This window comes from Rissa tridactyla, chromosome 3 (assembly GCF_028500815.1).
Source record: "Rissa tridactyla isolate bRisTri1 chromosome 3, bRisTri1.patW.cur.20221130, whole genome shotgun sequence".
Taxonomy (NCBI): domain Eukaryota; kingdom Metazoa; phylum Chordata; class Aves; order Charadriiformes; family Laridae; genus Rissa; species Rissa tridactyla.
In genome coordinates, this window is record NC_071468.1 from 38,739,626 (window position 1) to 38,760,072 (window position 20,447).

At 40.8% G+C, this 20,447-nt stretch overlaps 1 protein-coding gene across 1 annotated transcript in view; it reads left to right on the forward strand.

The window, feature by feature from the left end:
- LOC128906956 (protein ELYS-like) overlaps positions 1–19,548 on the forward strand; it is a 47,984-nt gene extending 28,436 nt beyond the window's left edge. The window contains exons 17-36 of the mRNA XM_054195134.1: positions 222–315; positions 1,264–1,387; positions 1,509–1,565; positions 2,556–2,702; positions 2,794–2,981; positions 3,151–3,295; positions 3,392–3,523; positions 4,722–4,869; positions 4,955–5,105; positions 5,644–5,751; positions 6,222–6,417; positions 7,700–7,897; positions 9,210–9,588; positions 10,309–10,411; positions 11,016–11,119; positions 12,343–12,527; positions 14,236–16,075; positions 16,847–16,980; positions 17,446–17,552; positions 18,143–19,548. Of these exons, the coding sequence (XP_054051109.1) occupies positions 222–315; positions 1,264–1,387; positions 1,509–1,565; positions 2,556–2,702; positions 2,794–2,981; positions 3,151–3,295; positions 3,392–3,523; positions 4,722–4,869; positions 4,955–5,105; positions 5,644–5,751; positions 6,222–6,417; positions 7,700–7,897; positions 9,210–9,588; positions 10,309–10,411; positions 11,016–11,119; positions 12,343–12,527; positions 14,236–16,075; positions 16,847–16,980; positions 17,446–17,552; positions 18,143–18,335 (4,733 nt within the window). The 3' untranslated portion in view covers positions 18,336–19,548. The remainder of the gene's footprint in view (positions 1–221; positions 316–1,263; positions 1,388–1,508; positions 1,566–2,555; positions 2,703–2,793; positions 2,982–3,150; positions 3,296–3,391; positions 3,524–4,721; positions 4,870–4,954; positions 5,106–5,643; positions 5,752–6,221; positions 6,418–7,699; positions 7,898–9,209; positions 9,589–10,308; positions 10,412–11,015; positions 11,120–12,342; positions 12,528–14,235; positions 16,076–16,846; positions 16,981–17,445; positions 17,553–18,142) is intronic.
- The last annotated feature ends 899 nt before the right edge of the window (positions 19,549–20,447 follow it).

The window sequence follows — 20,447 nt, forward strand, 5'->3', positions numbered from 1 at the left end:
TGCTGCGTGAACTGTAACCTTGAAACGGCACTTGGGGCAAGAAGGAATTGAGCCTTGTCTCTTAGAGTTCTTTTAGCAAAGGCAGAAAGAGGATTGGCTTCTTTCAGAGTTGGAGGCTTCTTGATGCTTAGCTTGTACGATCTTCTGTCTCTTTAGGCAAAAATTTTCGTTTACAAGTGTGATATGACTGCTTTAACTTGCTTCTACTTTGTTGCCTGTAGATGATGCCATGCATTTGTCAAGACCTTTCTACAATTATCCTCTGATTGAGAGCTACTATACTGGTCACCGACAGAAACTTGAGCGTTTATCAAGGTAAGAGCTAGAGGAAGACTCTAGAACACTTCCACGGCCAAATCAGAAGTGGAAGGGAATGGCTTTTATCTCAACAGTTGCATGGGCTATGCGTAATGCTGCTGCCAGCAATACTCTTGACTTCAGTGACACGTGTGTTCTGTTGAACAGAGAGGTTACTTTCCTGTGTTAAAATGTTGATATCTACCTCTGCTTAGTACCGCTGGTTGGTATCATCATTTTTCGGTAGTCTACTTTATTCATTGGCTAATGTGTATAATTTCTGACTACTGAAAAAGGCCACGTGATTAGGACAGGATCAGTCACCTCCAGTTCAGCAAAGCAGGGTGTTCACAGAACAATTGTTTTGGAAGCAGAAGAAAGCGTGTTTTTTAAAAAACAATCATCTCCGTCATTGACTGGTAATAGAGGGTCATAACTGTATTGGCCTAAGTCCCCTTCTCACAAGTACGTGGTGTGATTTCGTAAGATGGTTGGAGTTACATGGAGTTGGCACGCCTCGCACTCTCCTGGCTGTCGGATAGAAGTCACTTGCTAACGTCAGCTCTCTTTCCTGGACTAGCTGCCTAGCACGTAGGCGGCATGCCTTGGATTAGCCGATAATAGGTTTTTCTTTGGAAATTGTACTGAAAACTGAATAAAGACCTGACCAAGCTTCGGCGATGGCACTGTGACCAAGAGGCTGCAAGGTGAGTTAAGGTGGAAGCTGCAGGGTAGGAGGTATTGACTTCAAAGTTCATCTTCCTTGGCTTACTTCTCAAGTAACTTACATACAGGCTCGTGTGTTCCTTCGAAGCACAGAGCCTCTAGTGTCCTTTTTCTGCTTTGTGCCATCGGGAGATTAAAGGGCAGGGCTGCAGTCAGCAGAAGACTGGAGGAAAGCCGTCACACTGGGAGGCTGGAATTAGTGTTTAACTCTGTCCAAATCCTTGCTACCTTTTGTTCCAGAGGAAAATGGGACTCGGACTGCTTGATGGTTGATGGAATGGTTTCCCAGTTAGGAGACCAAGTGGAGAAGCTGTGGCGGAGAGATGCAGGAGGAACTGGGAAATACCCGCCTGCCAGTTTGCATGTGAGTGTCCTGTTCACTGAGAACAACAACAAACGGCCGCCCTCCCCGCCAAACCCCACCCAAAAGCCAATGATTTAGGGAAGACAGGCGTTTTTTCAGAACTTTTAATTTTTCATTTCAGGCACTGCTGGATCTCTATTTGCTAGAAAACATTGAAGAAAACTGCAAACACGCAATTGTATCCTTTCTAGTTATTTTGATTACACCTTCAGGGGATGCACATAAATGTTCTTCAGTGTTGGTCGCCGACCTGTTTCATGACATTTTTTCATTTATGCTTCAAAGACGATGCAGGTGAAAACATTTAGTTTAGTGTTAAGTTGTAGACAGAAGCGCTGTTTTATTTCTTTGTACTGTGGATTTTTGATGACTTTTTTCTTAAACGTTTTGTTGCAAAAGACTTCTCTGGTAGGAGAAAACAGGTTTAGTAAGAAATGCTGGAGATAAAAACAAAAGCCCTTAGTTTTTCTCCAAATTTAAACACCTTTCTAAATTTTTTAAAACCCTCCTATCTGTAGCAAATGGCTTCTTACTAGAATGATGTGGTAAAATATTCTGTTTCAGAGCAAAAGGATTTCTAAGAGTGGTTTACCAGTACCGGATTTTTTGCTGAAATCATGGGTTTCCCAGGGCCGCTCACAGCTTTGGTTCCGTTGAAAGTGCAGGCACACGGAATAAGCAACAGGGAGAAGAGAAAAGTCATGGGGCAGAAACTTAATTTTTAAGCTGCTGAAATACACAGCCTTGCTTTTGCTGTTTGTTGCCTAACCCGCGAGGGGAGCCTAGAGAGCAAGGGGCTTAGAAACGCTTATAGCCCAGAGCTGTCTTGTTAGATGATGTCCCTAAAAACGGACGTCAGAAAGAGAAAATGACGCTACCAATGAGTGACCCGCATACTGGTTTAAATCCAGTTTTAATCATTCGGAGCTGAGCTGTACTGTAAGGATGCCACAATTTACACTGTTTTATAGACGCTGGACATGAGGGAAAAACCCAACTGTGGAATTTATTTGCTGTAATAATTGAGCATTGGATGCTCCAATGTTTTGAATGTATTTTCTGCTTCCTACCACTTTTATATTCTTACTTCATTATGTTTTTCTAAAGGTAATGTGATAAAGTTTTGGTCTTACAAACTGATTAGCCTTAATGAGATACCTGATGTCAGACAATTTACTTGCTGCTGGATATCATGCATTCCTTTCCGAATAAGACAGAAACTTCAATCGACTCCTTCCCAACTGCCTTTGGCATCCCTTGGGGTCTTGTTAAACTTGTTCAAGGTTGTTGGCTTCTAGATCACAATGATTACGAAGTAAGTATGGTAGAGTTGAGTTAGACATACATTGCAGTACAAAGCTATAATCTAGAAAATGATTTTAAAACCCGATCTCTAACTTGTACAGAATTCACTGGCCCTGCTCTTTCATCCCGCTACAATCAAAACCGCGTCATGGCAACACAAGAGAATTATTCAATCCCTCCTGTGCCAAGGGGAGCATAGGCAAGCCCTCAGATATATCCAGATGATGAATCCGTCAGTGTCAAGCAGCGGGGAAGTGCAGCTTCTCCTCACTGTGTTGCTCTCCAATAGGTAAAGAAATATACCCCACCATTTTGTCACGCAAATCTTGTGAAAATGGAGAACAAAGAATAGAAATCATCATCCCCTAAGTTTCCTTTAAACTTTGAGTACAAGACTCTTGGGGCATCTCTTTGCTTATGCTATTAACATCCCTTTACGTCTGAAAAATTAATTACAGGTGCATGGTGGAGGCTTGGGGTCTGTTGCACCAACATGCCACTCAGGCAAACTTAGAAGACCTCTTAAAACACATGTACGAAATGTGCCGGGAGATGGGCCTGATGGAAGAGTTACTGAAGCTGCCTTTCACAGACACCGAACAAGTAAGTGGGAGCAAGGAAAAATGTTCATCGTCTCTTTGAAAAGAGAAAAGGCAGAGCCATAACAGATTTTTGGAATGATTTTTTTTTTTCTCATAGGAGTGTTTGGAGAAGTTTTTAAGGACCAGTGCTGGTGTTCAGAATCAAGAATTCCTTTTAGTTCACCATCTGCAGCGTGCCAACTACATTGCAGCACTAGAGCTGAATCAATCCATGAATGTAAATCTTATGGTAAGCGTGAAAGTTCTGTTCTGTCAAGCGTGCACGTTTCTGCTGGGTGTTACTAACTGGTTTTGATAGTACTCAATAAAAATCCTGCTTTGTTTTTTTCATACCAGTCTTTGAAACACTCGGAACAATTTTCTACACCTTTGGTTACAGCTGAAGCTAAATGTTGACCAATATACGTCACTACTCCAAAGCTACTCTATGAAGCTATAAATTAAATGTTACACACCACTGTTGACCCCACTGAGAACAGTTTGTTTGCATCTGAGGAATAAACATGTATCTTTCCCATCAGCCAATCTTACCATTCCGTTATTGAGATACGTATGTTATGCGTGGCTTAGATTACTGGAAGTTGTTTGTGTCACTCCTTCCTGTGGGATGACGAGTAGGTTGTACGTCATCGCTTGTGTCTTGCACGCAACTGTATTTTTCTAGCTGAGAGCAGGCTAGATGCCAATCCACATGTTAAATTTGTGTGGGCTTTGTTTGTATTTTTAATTTCTGCGAGTTATAGTGTGCTCTCCAATTCCACAACTTTCATTTCACGGCTTTTATGACAAAAATTCTTGTCTAACCTCTATTTCTCAAAATAGCCAGATTACATTTTGTGTTACATGAACTTGTGTTCTGGATTTGTGACGCGTTTGCCGTTTTCTGGAATCATAGTTTTCCAGTGACTCAAACTTCTAAGGTGGTTTTGGAAGTCGTAGGTCCTGCATTTGAAAACTGTCATGTGGCCAGGTGGTGTGCGTAGGTCGCTTTTTCTTGCTTGTTTTAATCTTCACATCATGTTGTCCAGGGTAATTTCCAGTTGTCCCGTATATTCAGGGCACTGGCGTTTCAGGAAGAACAAGGGAAAGCCTGCTATGTAGTAAGTCGTTTGCAAATTGCAGGTGATATCAGAAAATTGCAGGTGGTAACAGGTGTATCAGAAGAAGGTTCTGCAGAGTGCCAGCATTGTTTTAACTTCAAGTTGTAGGCTCTGTTGCTATTCCAGTCTTCCTTCCACTTTGCTAAAAGTACCAGGTGAAATCGGTGTGTGCGGATGGGTAGAACTTGCCGCTGTTCTGTGCAGTGGAGGTGTTTTACCACACCCGTAGAGGAAATCTGCTCACTAATGCGAAATAGCACGGAGAGGTCTGTGAAATGAACTACTTGTAATTAGTTAATATTTTCCTTTATTCTTTTCCTTCATCAGAACGATCGTGATCCTCGCTTGAGAGAGAGAGCAGTGTCCAGAAATTCTATATTAGAGCAGTATGGCAAGATCCTTCCACGAGTTCAAAGGAAGCTGGCTGGAGAGAGAACCAAGCCTTACCATTTGCCTTCATCGGTCTTAAGAGAAGGTAACTTTTAGGGGGGGAAATATGGTGGACAATATCCGCCTCTTTGATGGCACCAGGCTGATATTTTTCCCCTCTTGCTTTCCAGTCTCAAGACCAACGCCATTATCCACAGTAACAAAACAAGTTAATGCAGGGAACGTGCATACGAAAGCAACTTTCATCAGTACTGTATTGTCTAAAATTGGAGAAGTCTGGGAAGGAAATGTGCAGGAAACCGGTTTCTCACAAGTTGATAGGTAAACAGCCTTTTGACAAAGTTTAGTCTTGATCTCCTTGTTTGGAGAGAGAGAGAAAAATCCTTTTACACCACGTGAGTGTTTGGAGGGAAGGTGCACCTGAATAAATCTGGCTTTTTTGCACATTCAACGTATTACATTTAAGAATCAATACTTCATAAGTACTGTTTGGATAGAGAGCTTCTCTGCTATGGTAATCTCATTTATGGAAATACATATATGTTTACATTCCAGGAAGTGTGTTTACAGGTTTTAAGGTAGCTGAAACTAAGACTATGATTACCATCAAGGTATGGGTGTACAGATATTGATAGACTTGATTGTGGGATCAAATAGTCCTGTTTTACCACCTCCTGCCCAGTGTCTGCTTTGTTTCTGCCCTTTTTGCTTAAAATTTGGCAGAGTTATAAAGAGCAGGAAGGAGGCTCGTAGTTGTCAGATGACTTTCCTATGAGTGGCGTGGTCGAATGAACTTGAGTTCTGGTACGTGTGGACTTCAGGGGAATGACAGTCAGTTACATTTTCCTTTTAATTCTAGACCTCGAGCTACAGGACCACCAGCCATAACACATCCTCTCCCTGGTGCAGAGTTGCGCGATGCATTTGTTGGGACGCCAGTTACGAAATCTTCATGGAAACGTTCCAGGTACAGTACAGCCACAGAATTAATGTTTCCAAAAGGTGTTGCTTCTCACAGATATATATGTATGTCTGTGTGTGTTCAGACTTTCTGTGTTTTCAAAGTGTTCTGTTTGTATTCAATTTTGAGTAAGTGTTAAAGAGAAAGTCAGCTTAGGGACACGACTAAGTGGAGAATTTGAAGTGGTCCCAGCATAGAAATGTAGATGTTTTTTCTTCTGACGTGAGACTTATGTGCCTTGTGCAACTTGAAATGGGATTACTCTTGCCTCAGAGGCAATGATTTGGTAAATTAATTATGAAATGTAGAGAAATAATTAAAAAAAGGAAAATCACCTGAACAGTGAGGCTCACCTGTATTTCTTGTTGATTGAATGTTTTTGTTATGTGTCATGCCAGATTTCTTGAATGCAGCATGATTTTTTTTTCCCCCATTTATTTATATATTTTCCTTTTTTAAATTGTCTGTCTTAACAGATTGCTGGATTTGGTGGTTCGTCCAGTTCCTTCATGTTCTCCAGCACAGGGTGGTAGCTGGCATTCACCATGCAGAACTTCCACTTCATTCATGGCATCCAGCCCATTGAGATCAGATATGCATGGTTCTGTCTCACAAAAGAATTTTTTAGGAGCATCAGAGCTGAATTTACTCGAGACTCCTGTTGTGGTTAAGGTTTGTACTTTAAAAAAACAGCCAGTAACAACCAAATAAACCAAAAGCCTGTAAACTTGGTTTAAAGTGAAACCTCCAAAGCATTTAACACAAACACTGTGGCATTCAAATTGTGGAATAGTTTCAATATGCATGTTGTTATTGTATATATAGTCCTTATGGAAGCAGGTCATTTGGACCAGTCTTCAAGAGGGAAGGTGTCATTCTAATTTAATTGCAGCATGTAGGTTGTCCCATAGCATTTTTGAATACATTTGTTTATGTTGCATGAACAAGGTAAGTTAACGTTGGACTTTTCAGTGTGCTGAGAAACTTAAAGATGCAACTTTCAGCTCAACCATCTCATTATTGAAGTGCTCGGTAGCTCTGTGTAGTTTGACTGGCATCCCTACAAACAATGATGTATATGCTTCAGTTTATTAATCCACTTAAGTGAGTGATAACTAAATGATGTCAGTTAAGTGATATCACTCTGTCAAATTCAGTGATGGCTTTTTACAGTAATTTTAGGTTTTGTGTTAAATTGTATTTCCACTTGCTGCCATCAAACTCTTAATCATGCAAGGAAATAACACTTGACCTATCTTCTTGCTGTTGATCTTTTTGCCATTGCCTACCTGAACAAAATAGTTTTGATCTCTTGAGTTACAACCTTTTTTTTCTTATTACATGTTGTCCATATCATTAAGCTAGTTTCATTATTCTCCTTTTAAACCCTTTCAATACTGTAAACTGTTTTTCGGGTTGAGGTAAGAAGAGCTGAATGAACGCCTCTAGGTGAAGATGTGGAGGTGCTTTTACAGCAGTGCCACTTAATTTAGTCTAGTATGGGGATTGGTTAATTCGTGAAAAGATAAGCTATCACTATGGCTTTGCTGATTGCTGCTTCACGTGGCAGAGTTTTCAGTCACTGTATGTGGTGTAACATTTGAAATTTTATGCCTTTTAGAAGAGCAGTGTAGAAATTGCTGAAAGTACTGGAATGGGAGATAACATTGCAAACAACAAAATGCTATATCCTTGTTTCTTCAGGAAATTAAATTGAAAAATAATGTTTTATGTTGGCATTAAAAAAAAGCAAAAAAAAACCCAATAAAAAAATGCTTGTTATGTTTTAAGATTTTTTGTACCTTTTGGAAAAAGAGCAGTGTAGAGGCAAAACATGGTCCTCTCTGCTGGTGCAACCTTAGTTTGTAATTTAAACTCATACTTCTGACAAGGGAAGCCGCCTGTTTTGAACATTAATGGGTTTTAAATTAAGTGCTTTTATTTTTTTTCCTAGAGAGCTAAAGTTTTGGCCACATCTGCTTCTGGTTTTCCTGGGTTTACTCCTCAGTCTATTCTCAGATCCAGTCTTCGCACCACTCCCCTAGCTACTCCCTCCGCGTCTCCGGGACGATCGGTCACTCCTCCTTTACGAGCAAAGGAGCCTAGGATATCATTCAGGGAGGAGAACTCGAATGCAGCGTGGACTGTTGGGGTAAGTTGGGCTGCAGTGAGTGATCTTTTTCCAGTTAAAGTCTTTATAGACTGTGTTTGGATTTGGATTTTTATAGAGTTTGCCTGCCTCCTTAAATTGAGAACTGGAATTGCAAATCAGAATGGCAGACTTGAATTTGGTCCTAAACGGCTGTGTTAGACCTTCTGTAGCATCACCTGCCTGCAGGAACACCTTCATAATACATACCAGTGATCTTGGTGGTTTTTACTCAAGTGTCGTTAGGAGCTGTGAGTGTTCCCGATTGCTAGTTCAGCTTCCTGCTAAACCTTGTGAAGGGGTGGTATGGCAGGCAGGAAAGGAATATAGATTGAGCCAGGTGTTTGGGTTTGTTAAACTTGGTGAATTAAACACCTTTGAAAGCAGCGTAGTCATGAGCTGCATTACCTTCTAGTCTCTCTTTTCGCAAGGCTGGATTTACTAAAGGGACGTTAAAAACAGACCCCAGATGAAGAGAGCTGTAGCGCTGTCTGTTCTTCAGCCCTCAGGTGCTCAGTTTTGCTTCTTGCCTTGCACCAGGGGTAGCATTCGGATAGTGGTCAAAGGAAGTTGGTGCACCTGAAAGTTGTCCCCTTCCCCTCCTCCTTTTGTTCTCTCGCTTGGATTCCCTCATTCAGCTCGTCCTGCAGTTGTCGAAGTAACGTACCAAAATCAGGGGCAGAACAGGGGCACGTGCTAGTGTCTACATATACGAGCTTTCCGTACAGGTACTAACAAATTGTCACAGTCAGTTTTTATTATACCTTTTATTGCCTGTTACAAAGAGCTACTCAATTATAGCAAGAGGCTCCCTCTCCTCTACAAAGTTCTTACTGACACTGTAGCGTGAGCACATGAATTTCCTTGTTCCATGCTCCGGGCATAGTGAAGAGTGAAATATTTGAGTGGTGCGTCCAAGTTGAAAAATGCAAACGTAAAGAAAGAGAAATCTTGAGTTATGATTTTAGGTACGTAAAGCTCCTCCTCTTCTTGAAGAGACAGCAGTGAACCCAATGAACCGCCTTGAGATGACAGTATAAGCGATCTCTTTCAAGACTCACTCCATCCTAATCCCCCAAGGTCGTGGAAACTCAATGAGGCGTCAAAAGCATGCTTAATTGTGACAGCTGGCTTCAAAAGCTAACGTAGTGCCAGAATAAGAATTAATTTTGTAGCACCTTGATTAAGCTGACGCTTGTAATCCTTATACTGTATATCAGTTTGTTTTTCCTTTTTTTTTTATTTCTTGCTTTGACAAAGAGCATTTGCGTGTTACTGATTGTCAATTTTATTTTTTTGGAAAAAAAAAAAAAAGGTGACAGAAGATGCTAAAGTGCTGTCTGGACCTTCGTCTGAGCATCATCATCGTGGAGTGGTGGAGGATGCTTGGTCGGAAAGTAGAGCTAAACCAACTCTGTTGACTCTGAGCAATCCCGAGGATGATCGTGCTGAAACGGAAGAGTCTTCAGAAAGCATACCTGGAGATGGTTTGGAGAAAATGGATGTCAGCAAAGAAAATAGTAACATCTCTGCCAGGTCAGACCAAACGACTTTGGAGTATCATGATGCAAAATCACCTGGTGATTTGGAAGATGACGTCATCTTTATAGCTGCTAAAGCAGCTCATTCCTCCACTGAAGAAACCGCCCATTTTCAAGAATTCGAGAAGGAAGAAGGCAGTGAAATGGTTGAAGGTAAACCTTTCCAGATGGAACAACCAGATTCATCAGAACTAAGAAAAGAAGCTGGAGTGTTTCATCCTATGATAACCTAAGTCTCTGGATTTTTCAAGTGTCTTTAAAAGGTTAAATTACTGATGGGTGCGACAGTTAACAATGAGCACTCACAAGTCTCCCAGGCACTTCCTTCCCATTATGTTTTAGGGGTATTTCTGTAGGCTGCAGGTTTTTTACAGCAAGTTTACTGTATTGCATGCTTTGACTCGATAGACTTATTTTGTTTTCTTCTTTTTTTTTTAACCACCTCGTTAGTGCTCAGTTACGTAGTTTTCTTGTGGAAGTGAGTCTGCTTGCGTACATGCTTCTCCTTACAGCTATGCTTGCTCATTTTGCTGGCTCAACAGCTTATGCAGCCTTTTCCAAGCCCATTTCAGTTGGTCTTTAGGGATTCAGCTGAATTCAACTCATTGAAGCCAGTCCAGCTTCTTGTGTGTTCGCAATTATACCTTTGTGTTTTATTACCTCTGCACGGATGCAGGTGTCAGAGTTCTGGGTCTGAGGTCTCGAAACAGTTTGTAGTAGTGAGTGTGTACTCCAGGATCAGTGCACCGTACGCATCCCGATTCGTCTGAAGTCTGAGAGGATTCGGGAGGATCCTGGAGAGCGATTGTTGCTATTGAAGTTCCTCAACTTTTTGGTGTGTGTGTGTTTTTTTTTTTTTTTTTTTTTTTTTAGGATGCGTGGAAGATTCAAATGCTGAATGTCTTGCGCTTTCTGCGGATGTGAAATTGGCGTTCCAAGCAGCTGAGGCTGCTACTTTTGGGACTGCATGTGAAAGGTAAGTTTATAAAACAGACTTTGGGTTCACACAAGACGTAGCTGCTGCCTTTGCTGTGTTGGAAATCTATGGTTTTGACCTGGAATGGGTTCTTTCCTGTGTTCTCCTAGGTAACGGCCCTTCTATTCCTTTCTGTCTGCGAAACAGAACTAATTTGGCATGGATATAAGTCAAATTGACTAGCTGTCCATTTGAGCCTTTTTTCTCAAATCATTGCAGGGCCCAAAGTGTGGTGATAAAGACTTCATTCAACAGGCTATGTAAACCTTTTTATAGTTTGAGGGTTATTAAGCAGATACTGCGAACATACATAAGCCCTGCTTTTGTCTGAAAACTGTGTAGCTTTTAAAGTTACACCTGAGGTTCCTGTAACATAAGCGGGTTTATTTGGGGGTTTGAATACTTTCTGGCAGTGTTTTATACACTTAATTTCTATTTTCTCTGCATGCTCAATTAGCATCTATTTGTTTATGGAAAGGGAAGCCCTTTTCTCACCAGATGCTTTAAAAGCTGCAGCTGCTTTTTGAGAGAATGTTAGTCATTAGTAAAGTTCTGCAAGGTTTGTTTTGAAGCTTAATGAGGCATTTCTCTTTTTCTGTTCAAGAAGTGAAACAAACTACCAGGAGTCCAAAATGTCCTCTTCGTCCGAAGAAAAAGCCATAGCAGTTGCACCAAATGCACAGCTTTCTGCATCCCCGGAGACAGACGGTGAGTGTACGTACAGTGCGTTGGAGCTGTTATGTGAGTTGAGGTAGCTGGACTCCTGAAGTAGAATGTGTAGTTGGCCATACCACTAGAGGTGTCTCAGACTGAGGTAGTACTAGCATGTTACTGCCAACTTTCATTGAACTGTAGAGAAAAAACCCTCCTCAAACAAAGTCCTTGTAGAAGGCGCATAGCGAATGTTCCAGTTCTTGATAAAGACATTGAGAAAACTGGTAGAATTTAAAATGTTAGAGGGAGAGATCAGTATTTATTTGGCTGTTGTGCACCACTACTAATTTGTGTGGTATGGGATTGTTGTGGTTTAACCCCAGCCAGCAACTAGGCCCACGCGGCCGCTCGCTCACTCCCCCCAGTATAGGGTAGGGAGAAGAGGGGACAGAAAAAACCCTCGTGGGTTGAGAAAAAGACAGTTTAATAGAACAGTAACAGAAGAGGAAAGTCATAACAATGGTGGTAATAATAATTATTATGGTAACAGGGTATACAAGATAAAACGATACAATACCCGATGATCCGTTACCCAGCCTGTCCTGAGCAGTGATCGCGGATCCCTGCCCGTCCCTCCGCCCCAGCCAACCCCCATCTATGTACTGAGCATGACGCCTGTGGTATGGAATATCCCCCTGGTGGTGCCTAGGTGGTGGCACTAGAAGGAAGGTGCCTTCCTTCTCTGGGAAGCTGAAAAAGTCCATGACCAATATAAACATTAGCTAGCAACAACTGAAACAGTCGGTGTTATCTACATTCCTCAACATTCTTCTCATACCAAATCCAAAAGACAGCAGCTACTAGAAAGAAAATTAAGTCCGTCTGGCTGAAACCAGGACAGGGATCTGCTGCTTGAGTTCCTGCGTTAAAAGACGATGCATCCTCGGGGTTCAGGCTGTGAAGAAGAGCTCGCTATGAGTGTGCCTTTCCAGCCCCCCTTTCCTCTCTTGTTGTTCTTCTCTATGGAATTGCCAGCTGATTTTCCTTTTCCTCTTTTTTCTTTTTCCTTTTTTTTTTAGTATTTTTTTTTAATTTATTGTGGGGCTGCCTCCTTCACCAGGTAGATAGTTCTGGCTTCTAGTTTTTGGAGGAAGCCCAATATAGGTGGCAGGACGGAGACTACCATTGTTGGCTCCTGCTCCGTCTGTTACTTCTGGTTGCTTACAACTGTGTCATTTATACAGCAGTTGAGTTTAAATTATAAAAATCTCTTCCAGCTGTGATAAGTATCCTTGACAGTGAGGACATGGTCAGTACTCATTCAGAAAATCGCCTCGAGGGGAAGTGTGTGGATTTACCTGAAGAACAGAACCAGGAAGCAGCTGAAGTTGAAGAAAATGTTCCTTTTCTGCAGGAAGAAATAACTCTTTCTCTCAATCTTCCTAAAACTGAGGAAACGAATGTAAGTAAACTCTTTTCCCATTTTCTACAAAATAGAAAACGCTTTGCAAGTGTTGAGGACAGTCCCATCTTACTGACAATTAGAAGGCACACAAAAACATCTGCGTTTCTTTAGCTGGTCAACACAAGTGAAAACCTCATTCCATAAGGGCAGATCCCTTTTTCTGCTGTGCATTTTCTGCTCCTGTAGCACCAAATAGAACCTGTCAAAACTTGGGCCTTTGAGAGCTGTAGAAGGACAAACAAATGTCTAAACTATTTTTTAAAATAACCGTGCATTCATTTGGTTTCCTGGAATGTAAACGTTTCTTATTTGACTTAACAAAGTAGTAGTTTAATTGTTAAAGATGATACAAAAAGTTGGGGAGTGCAGCTTGTTGATGCTGGGGGCCGTTTACGAAAGGACAAAATGATGCGGGAACCAAACTCATTTTCAGAATGATTTAGGTGCTTGGATCCTTTCCTCTCTCTTCCTTATTAACATAAACAGAAATCCCAGCAGTGAGTTCATTTCAGTGTCAAGATATTTCCAGCTACTCCAGGTACTTCAAGCTCTTTTTTTTTTTTTTTAAGTACAACAGCATTTTTTTGCAACATCTCCACTTTGTAAAAGAGGACTTTTTAAAGGTTGTTCACGTGGAGTGAAAATTAGCACTGGTGATTCTCTAGTTGTCCCATTATTCTTTCTTCTGCTGGGGCTGCTGAGTTCTTTAGGGGACATCCACAATGAATCCACGTACCATGCAGAGCATACTGTCAATTTCCTGTAGGATTGTAGTCACAGGAATTAGTAATAGTTAGGAGTGAAATACAAACTGAAAGGTAGGGGTACCACAAATAGATTGGTCTTAAGTAAGAGAAAATGCGTTTCGGTGTCCCAGATTGCAGAGGAAGTTAAACAGGCAGTCACTGATGTAGCTCGTCTGGGCTTTGGGATTTAGGACAATGCTGTAGAGAAGATGGTTCTAGACTTGGGAAACTTAGGGCAAACTGCTTACCGCTTTCTTGTTCATAGAGTTGTAAGCATAAAAGGAAAGTTTATGCAGACTGGTATTTCTCGGATTTAGTTTTGAAGCATGACGCGTTGCTATAATATGATGCTGTAGCAACTTTTGACAAAGCAGGAGGCAAGAAAATGAGCAGGTTCTATGGAGACTGGGGAGTGCTCTTGAGGGGTTTCTTCCTTCTGCCGGTGTTGGCTAGCTCTACAACTTAGAGGGCTGGGAAAAGATCTTTACACGTGGATTAAATTATCTTGACCATCTGAGTCCCTGGAAATACGTAACAGATACTGCCTTTGTTCGCACCATAAAAACACGAGGTGGAGCTATTTAGAATATACTGTGTTGTCTCAGGCAATCCAAGTGGCTCCTTAGAGTGCAGGGTTGAGCTGTCGGATGTGAGAGCTGGCCAGTTTGACAAAGTGTTGCCGACTGGAACTTTCAGCTTTTCTCTCATCGTTGCCTTTTACCCTGTTAGATGGTAAATGGAGCACGCGATGGCGTACACTGAACACTCTCTTCTCTGTCCCTTAAACACAGAAGCTGTCATCGGTAGCAGGGAGTACACTGTATGTTTCTGACTTTACACCCAGCAGTGATCCGAAAGGAAAAGCAGCATTTCACTGTCCTCAGTTTCGTCTGGGTCAGTTTGAAGTCGGTCTCTTTGGTAATGACTATTGCATGAACAGGCATCTTTTTTAACTTTAGGTGATTGAAGACAGTGGGGTTAAGGCACAAATCTCTGAAGAGGCACCGGAAACACCCCCCTATAGTGAACGACATCCATCAGGCAATCTTCCATACACCTGTGATCCTATAGAGCAGCAGTTTGCATGTGATTTGCCTGACGATAAAGATGGTGAATGTGATGCAGCTGAGGGAGATGGAGAGCTTTTTATATCTCAGAGTAATTTTACTTTAGTCTTGGAAGAAGAAGGTGGTGAAGGGGAGATGGGAGACCCTACACTAGGAGATGCTTCTAAGCCGGCTGGCGCAACAACAGAGGAGAAACCTGTGAACAGTTTAGGAAATACTGAAAACCAAGAACATGTTACAAACTCAGTGTCCACTGTAACTAATGATCAGGAATCTCAAAATATTGTAGAGTCGCTTCCATATGTGCCTGAACCCATTAAGGTGGCTATTGCTGAGAACTTACTGGATGTAATCAAAGACACAAGAAGTAAAGAATTCACGTCTGAAGTTGTAGAACAATCTATTCATGAAACCATAGGAAAAAAGGGAACTAGATTCCAGAAGGCCAGAGCTCCTTTAACAACTGTGCCAGAAGGAGTGGAAGATGAAACCAGCATCCATCAAGTGGAGTATGTTAGCACTCCTAGAACACGCACAAGGGGACAACTGAGTAGAAGTTTAAGTATTCCATCTGCAGGTGCTCAGCAACTTCTGAAGGCAGATAAACCGTTTCTGGTTGGACTGTCTCCTCGGAGAAGTACCAGGCGAGCCAAAGAAGCCCCTGAGACTTCTGGTCTTCAAACAGAAGAAAATGCTCAAGGTGAGCAAACACCTGTGATGCCTGTTACTCCTAGGAGAGGTAGGAAGCCTAAAGCGACTAACGTACAGAAAGTAGAAAGCAGCCATTCTGACGGACAAACATTGTCCGTCAGTACGCAGTCCATAGCCGTTACTCCAAGAAGAGGATTAAGGAGAGCAAAGGAAGCTACGTCTGAAGTCTTGGAAGAGGCTATTGAGGAAACGTCTCTTTCTGAGGGTAGCATTACTGCTTCTGCTGCTTCCAAGAGGACTAGAGGAGGAAAAAGTTCAGCAGGAGATCAAGGACCTGGCCAGGCTGACCCTGATCATAAGGTAAAACCAGCCGTCAGTCCCAGCAGAAGGGCAGGAAAACTGAAGGGCATTAATTCACAATTTACTGAAAGTATTGTCAAGGACCAAGAGGCGCAGTCTAGTGACCAAGTCCTTTTACCTGTGCCAACTAAAAGAGGCAGAAGAAGAAAGATGAGTTCATCAGAAGTTTCAGAAAATTCTGACCTTGATCTGTCTAAATCGTCACTTCCTCAAACAGAATTTAAACTTCCTGTGACTCCTAGAAGAAGTGCTAGGAAGGGGGCCCAAAATCTCTTGGCAGAGACACAATCTCTCTCTACTCAGGCAGGCATACATTCAGGCGGGAAGGTGGAAATCCTTGCTACTCCCAGGAGAAGTACCAGAAGAGTTCCACATGCTAAGCCAGAAAAAACGGATACTCATGAGCAAACACCTGCACAGCCAAAGGAGGAATTAACCCCACCCAGGACGGCAGTAAGGACAGGGCGTCGGGGCAGAAAGAGACGAGCAGTATTGGAGGAGAGCACAGGGGAGGGGGCCTTCCCCCAGGGACCTGGTGGCAGTCCTTTGCTGCTTGAAGACTTAAATCCATCAGGACGTGATGAAACATCAAGAACTTCAACAGATCGCGTTATGAGCACCAGATCCCGCAAAACTGCCGTGCATCAGAAACTGCCTGTTGAGGAAAATGCGTCCTTCCTTTTCTCCCCTCCTCTCACAAAGCTGACAAAGAAATGTAAAGGTAGGAGCATTATGTTTATACGCAAAATAGGGGATATTGCTGTTTTGTAAACCACAGAAAACAGACTGTGAGGACGGCTTTTAAGCGTTGTAAAGAATCTAACCATACAAAAAAAATTGGGGAGGAGATGATTCATCTGTTTTCTGAACTCTACGTGACTGGCTGGCTAGTGGTGGAGGAGGCTGATCTGAGTAGAGTAATATGAAATTTAATCTGAATTTTTATCGTGAGCTTAATTTCTACCTGTTTCAAAAACTGGAGGGTATCTGGTAATATGTGATTGACATCTCTTCCCCACAGTGGAGAAACAAAGGGGACATGCTTCCAAAATCCTGTTCAGTTTTTAACTTAAAATGAGCTGCGTCTTGTAACAAACTATCCAGCTGTTTAATGATGTGACTGTTTTTCATGGACATATACTTTGGTAGTGACGTTACTGCGCATTGGGCTCTTTGTATTAGAGTACATGATAAGAAGAACTCTTTTGAGATGTTTAAGGATTGCTGATGCCTCTTGAGCGCAATATCTTTGATTACCTAAGTGTAGGTAAAATCACTGCACCGCATTATTTTTGTTTCACTATGTACTGCCAAAGAATGGATCCTAAGAGGCAGTAACTAGGGGAAAAATACCTCCACATTGAGTGTTTATGAACCTGATTGGACCTTTTATTTCAGAAGGCTATTGTGCTTTTGATTATCAGCTGCAATTTAAGGTCACTGTCCTTTATGTCTAGTGTCCGTGTATGCTAACAGTGCATTGTGGTTTTAGCTGGAGAAGCAGACCGTTCTGTGCAGCTTAAGGATTTGGACCCGGACCTGTCTTCTCAATTTGTCTTTTCGCCTCCTCTTTTGAGGTCCAGGAGAAAAAATGTATCTAGCGTTTCCCGAATTGGGAAAGAACCGGTAAGTAAAACTGTAGTTGTCTCCCATTCTTAATTTTTGTTCTGTCATGCTTTTTCGAATCATACTTTGCAACGGCTTGCCTTTTTCTGTGAACGTATATCTGAAAAGAGAGAACTTGAAATTAATCAGGGGAACAACTTATTATTTTTTTTCCTTCATGAAAACTAGTGATAAAAATCAATTTTGAATCTACCTAAGTCAAGGATTAGTAAGCATTGCTTTGCTTTTCAGAAAAGGCACAGTGGCTTTCCTTAAATGTACTGGGTGTGTTATCTGTTGATTTCTGAATTTCAGCTTTTAGGTTGGTGTGAGAGTTTGAGATGGAAGGTTTGTTTTTGTGGAGGGAAACTGTAATGCTTTTGGCAGTACCTTTGTCATGGCTTGTTCATGAAAGAAACATTCATCTGTGTTCTGTAGAAGTGTAAGAACTTGTGAATAAGTAATGTTTTTGTTGCCTTATCATAGCAGCTTCTGACTAAGGAGGAGGAGGATGCCAAATCTACAGAGTCTGTGGGAAAGCAAAAATTGAAGAGAGGTAGAACTGCAAAATCAAAAATGAAGAAAGCAAGCAAGTATGAAAAGCTTTTTGAACGCTTACTTGCATTCCTTTATTTTGGTAGCAATTCAGCTTTTGGCCACCTCACTTGCTCTTCCTCACTTGGCGGTACAGTTCTGCTCTGACTTTGCGAGCCTGTCCAGCTTGCTGGTCTCCTGGGCACCGTTTTCCCCACTTCACGGTTCAGTTTTCTATTGGAACCAGAAGAGGGAGGGGCTAGGAAAGGCCAAGTGGATGCTACTCTTTGCAATGATGGCGTGCTCTCCTGTCATTCCACCTTACGAAACCACGCTCTTACGGTCTTTAGTTCCTTCTGGAAAAGTGTTTGAGGAGAGTTGCCTCTTAAAATCCCAGCAGGGGGAGGAGGGAGGGGGGCTTTAAAAGCTCACGCGAATAGTGAGTGAGAATGCTTGGGACAGTCTGGTAAGGAACGAAAGCAAAAGGAAGCTTGTTTCTCTATGTTTTCTGCCTTGACCCTATCTTCAAAGAAGCCCACAAACAATTCTTTGGCATCGATTTTTGTAATTCCAAAATTACAAAACGTTTTCCTCTACTGAATACTGTTGGTAATCAAAAAATCAATTTGATACTTCTCTCTGTTTTTAGGATCACGAGAAAAGAAGGCTCTTGGTCACCTCCACCAGTGGAAATAAAATTCGTCTCTCCTTTTGGAACTCCAGCAGATGGAACAAAAAGCAAACAGAAAGAAACCGCAGACATGGCAGAGAAGACTCTACGAAAGAACAAAAAAAGACTGTCTAATTTTCCAAAGCCAGTTGTGCGCCGGAAGATGCTGTAACAGTTTTTTAAGTTTATAATGTACACACACCACTGTTCGTAAAGTCATCAAAACTGTGTGGATTAGTAAAAAGAAAAAAAAAATCATCTAATTTGGAAGAGCTAATTTATATAAATTATTGTAAAATTTCATAAACAAACGGTCTTCAATAAGTAACTCCATATGGAGTGTTATTTCCTCCGTCAATGCAGTTTTCTATTTTATAGTAAGACTTCATACATTTATATAATATGTAAATACAACTTATTTTAGGAATGTTTAAATAAAAATGTATACTTCACAACATGCTTACTGTCTGATAGCTTTTTGAGGGAACATAGGGTTGAATGGCCTTTATAGGTCAGAAATGTTAATGTTGGTTTGCAAGAGTGTTTAAAGCCTTCGAAAGTGAGGCCAAAAGCTTTTTAAGCTTTTTAAAGTTTGCTTAGAAGTCCTTTAACAAGTAATCGTGTAAAATGTACTAGTTTAAATTTTATAAATGATTTTTGACCTTCTGGCACAAATAATTGGGCTTACAATACAAAATGATAATTCCTTACATTCACAGTTAAGTTGTATTGTATCAAAGTCAGAATGTAAACAATTGTATTTTAAGCTGTGCAATATTTTTTTGTATTTGTCTTAAACTTTGGGAAAGCTGCTCTTTAGCTCATAAAACTGTATCACACCTCAGATGTTTCCCCATTGTTTACAATTTGTTGTCAGTAAAAAATTAACTGTATAGAGAGTGTGATGCTTACAGTAGCATATCAAATTTAAAGGGATATTACCCACATAGTTTGAAATTTGAGCCAAAATTATTTTCATAAGGTTAGTAAGAATGCTACTATAATTGAAATAATTATTGTCTGTAAACATAGCTTGCAATATTTGAAGCCTGCATATCACAGCACTGAAAACCTGATGGTAAAGCTAACGTAGTAGTCTGAAAAAGGTACAAAAATGTATAGAAATCTTCATTACAAACCGTATTTTTGAATAATTTTTCGTTAATAATTGTGGGTTATGAGGTAAATGTCCCTGTAAGGTTTCAATTTGTAAAAGCAACTTCAAAAAAAATACTCTTTTAAAAACAGACACGGAAGTACTATTTTGATGTGCAGTCTTTTACACAATGGATTATTTTTATGTATGTCAATTTATACATGGATGCAACTTTGAAGACTACGGAATGGTGGAACCTGACATTAAACTCTTCAATGAGTAAAAACTACTACATTTACTCCAAGAAATAATTTATTGGTTAACTAATACCTTACACATAATGGATGAATGTATTAATAACAGACTAAGCTTGTAAAAGAAGCTGCTTCTAGGGCCATGGCTTTTCTATCTCAGAACAGGTCATTCTAGAGAAGGAGCTGCATGCGCTTGGATATTTTTCTCTTTGGGAGTATTCATGACTGAATGAAAGCTTGAGAAAAGAATGACAAATGTTGACAGTGTGAAAGTGGCAGTTCGAGTGAGTCCTTTCAGTCAGGCTAGTAATTGTTTACTCGGAGTATTTTGTACTTGAACTACAATATAAATATAGTCAAAGAGGAAAGGTGGGGGAAGTTCTAGCAATATTTTTTTAAATTCACATAGTAGAGAAATGCAGTGAATAGCTCAGAAAATGAGGTAAAAGGTCAGACTTTCAAACCCGGAAAAGAAAATTGATGTCAAATCTGAATGTATGTTTTGTGTAGGGCACAAGAGTATTTATAAAATGCTCCTGATTTCTGATCAACTAGAATTGACTGATGAAATGCTAATGAAGATCACTTAATAGGATTTGAACATGTTTCTGTCATTTATACTAGAGTATATTTTTTGGTCTGAAAATTAATGGAATCAAATGAAAACGTATTAGCTAGTCTTATTAATTTGTAGTCATTTTTAACCTCTTAATTTTATAACCAGCTCAGCTGATTTTTCTTCATTTGGCAATGCTTTGGAGGAAAAAAGAAAGCAGTAGTAATAATAAGAAAATTGGCATGTGATTTAATAACTTCCTAAAGGTTTGTAATAGTCTAGTAATTTTTTTACCTTAATGGAGTTTTATTCCAATTACATGTTAAAATGTTTTCCTCCCCGCCCCCCCCCCCCCCTTTTTTTTTTCCAGTTACCTAG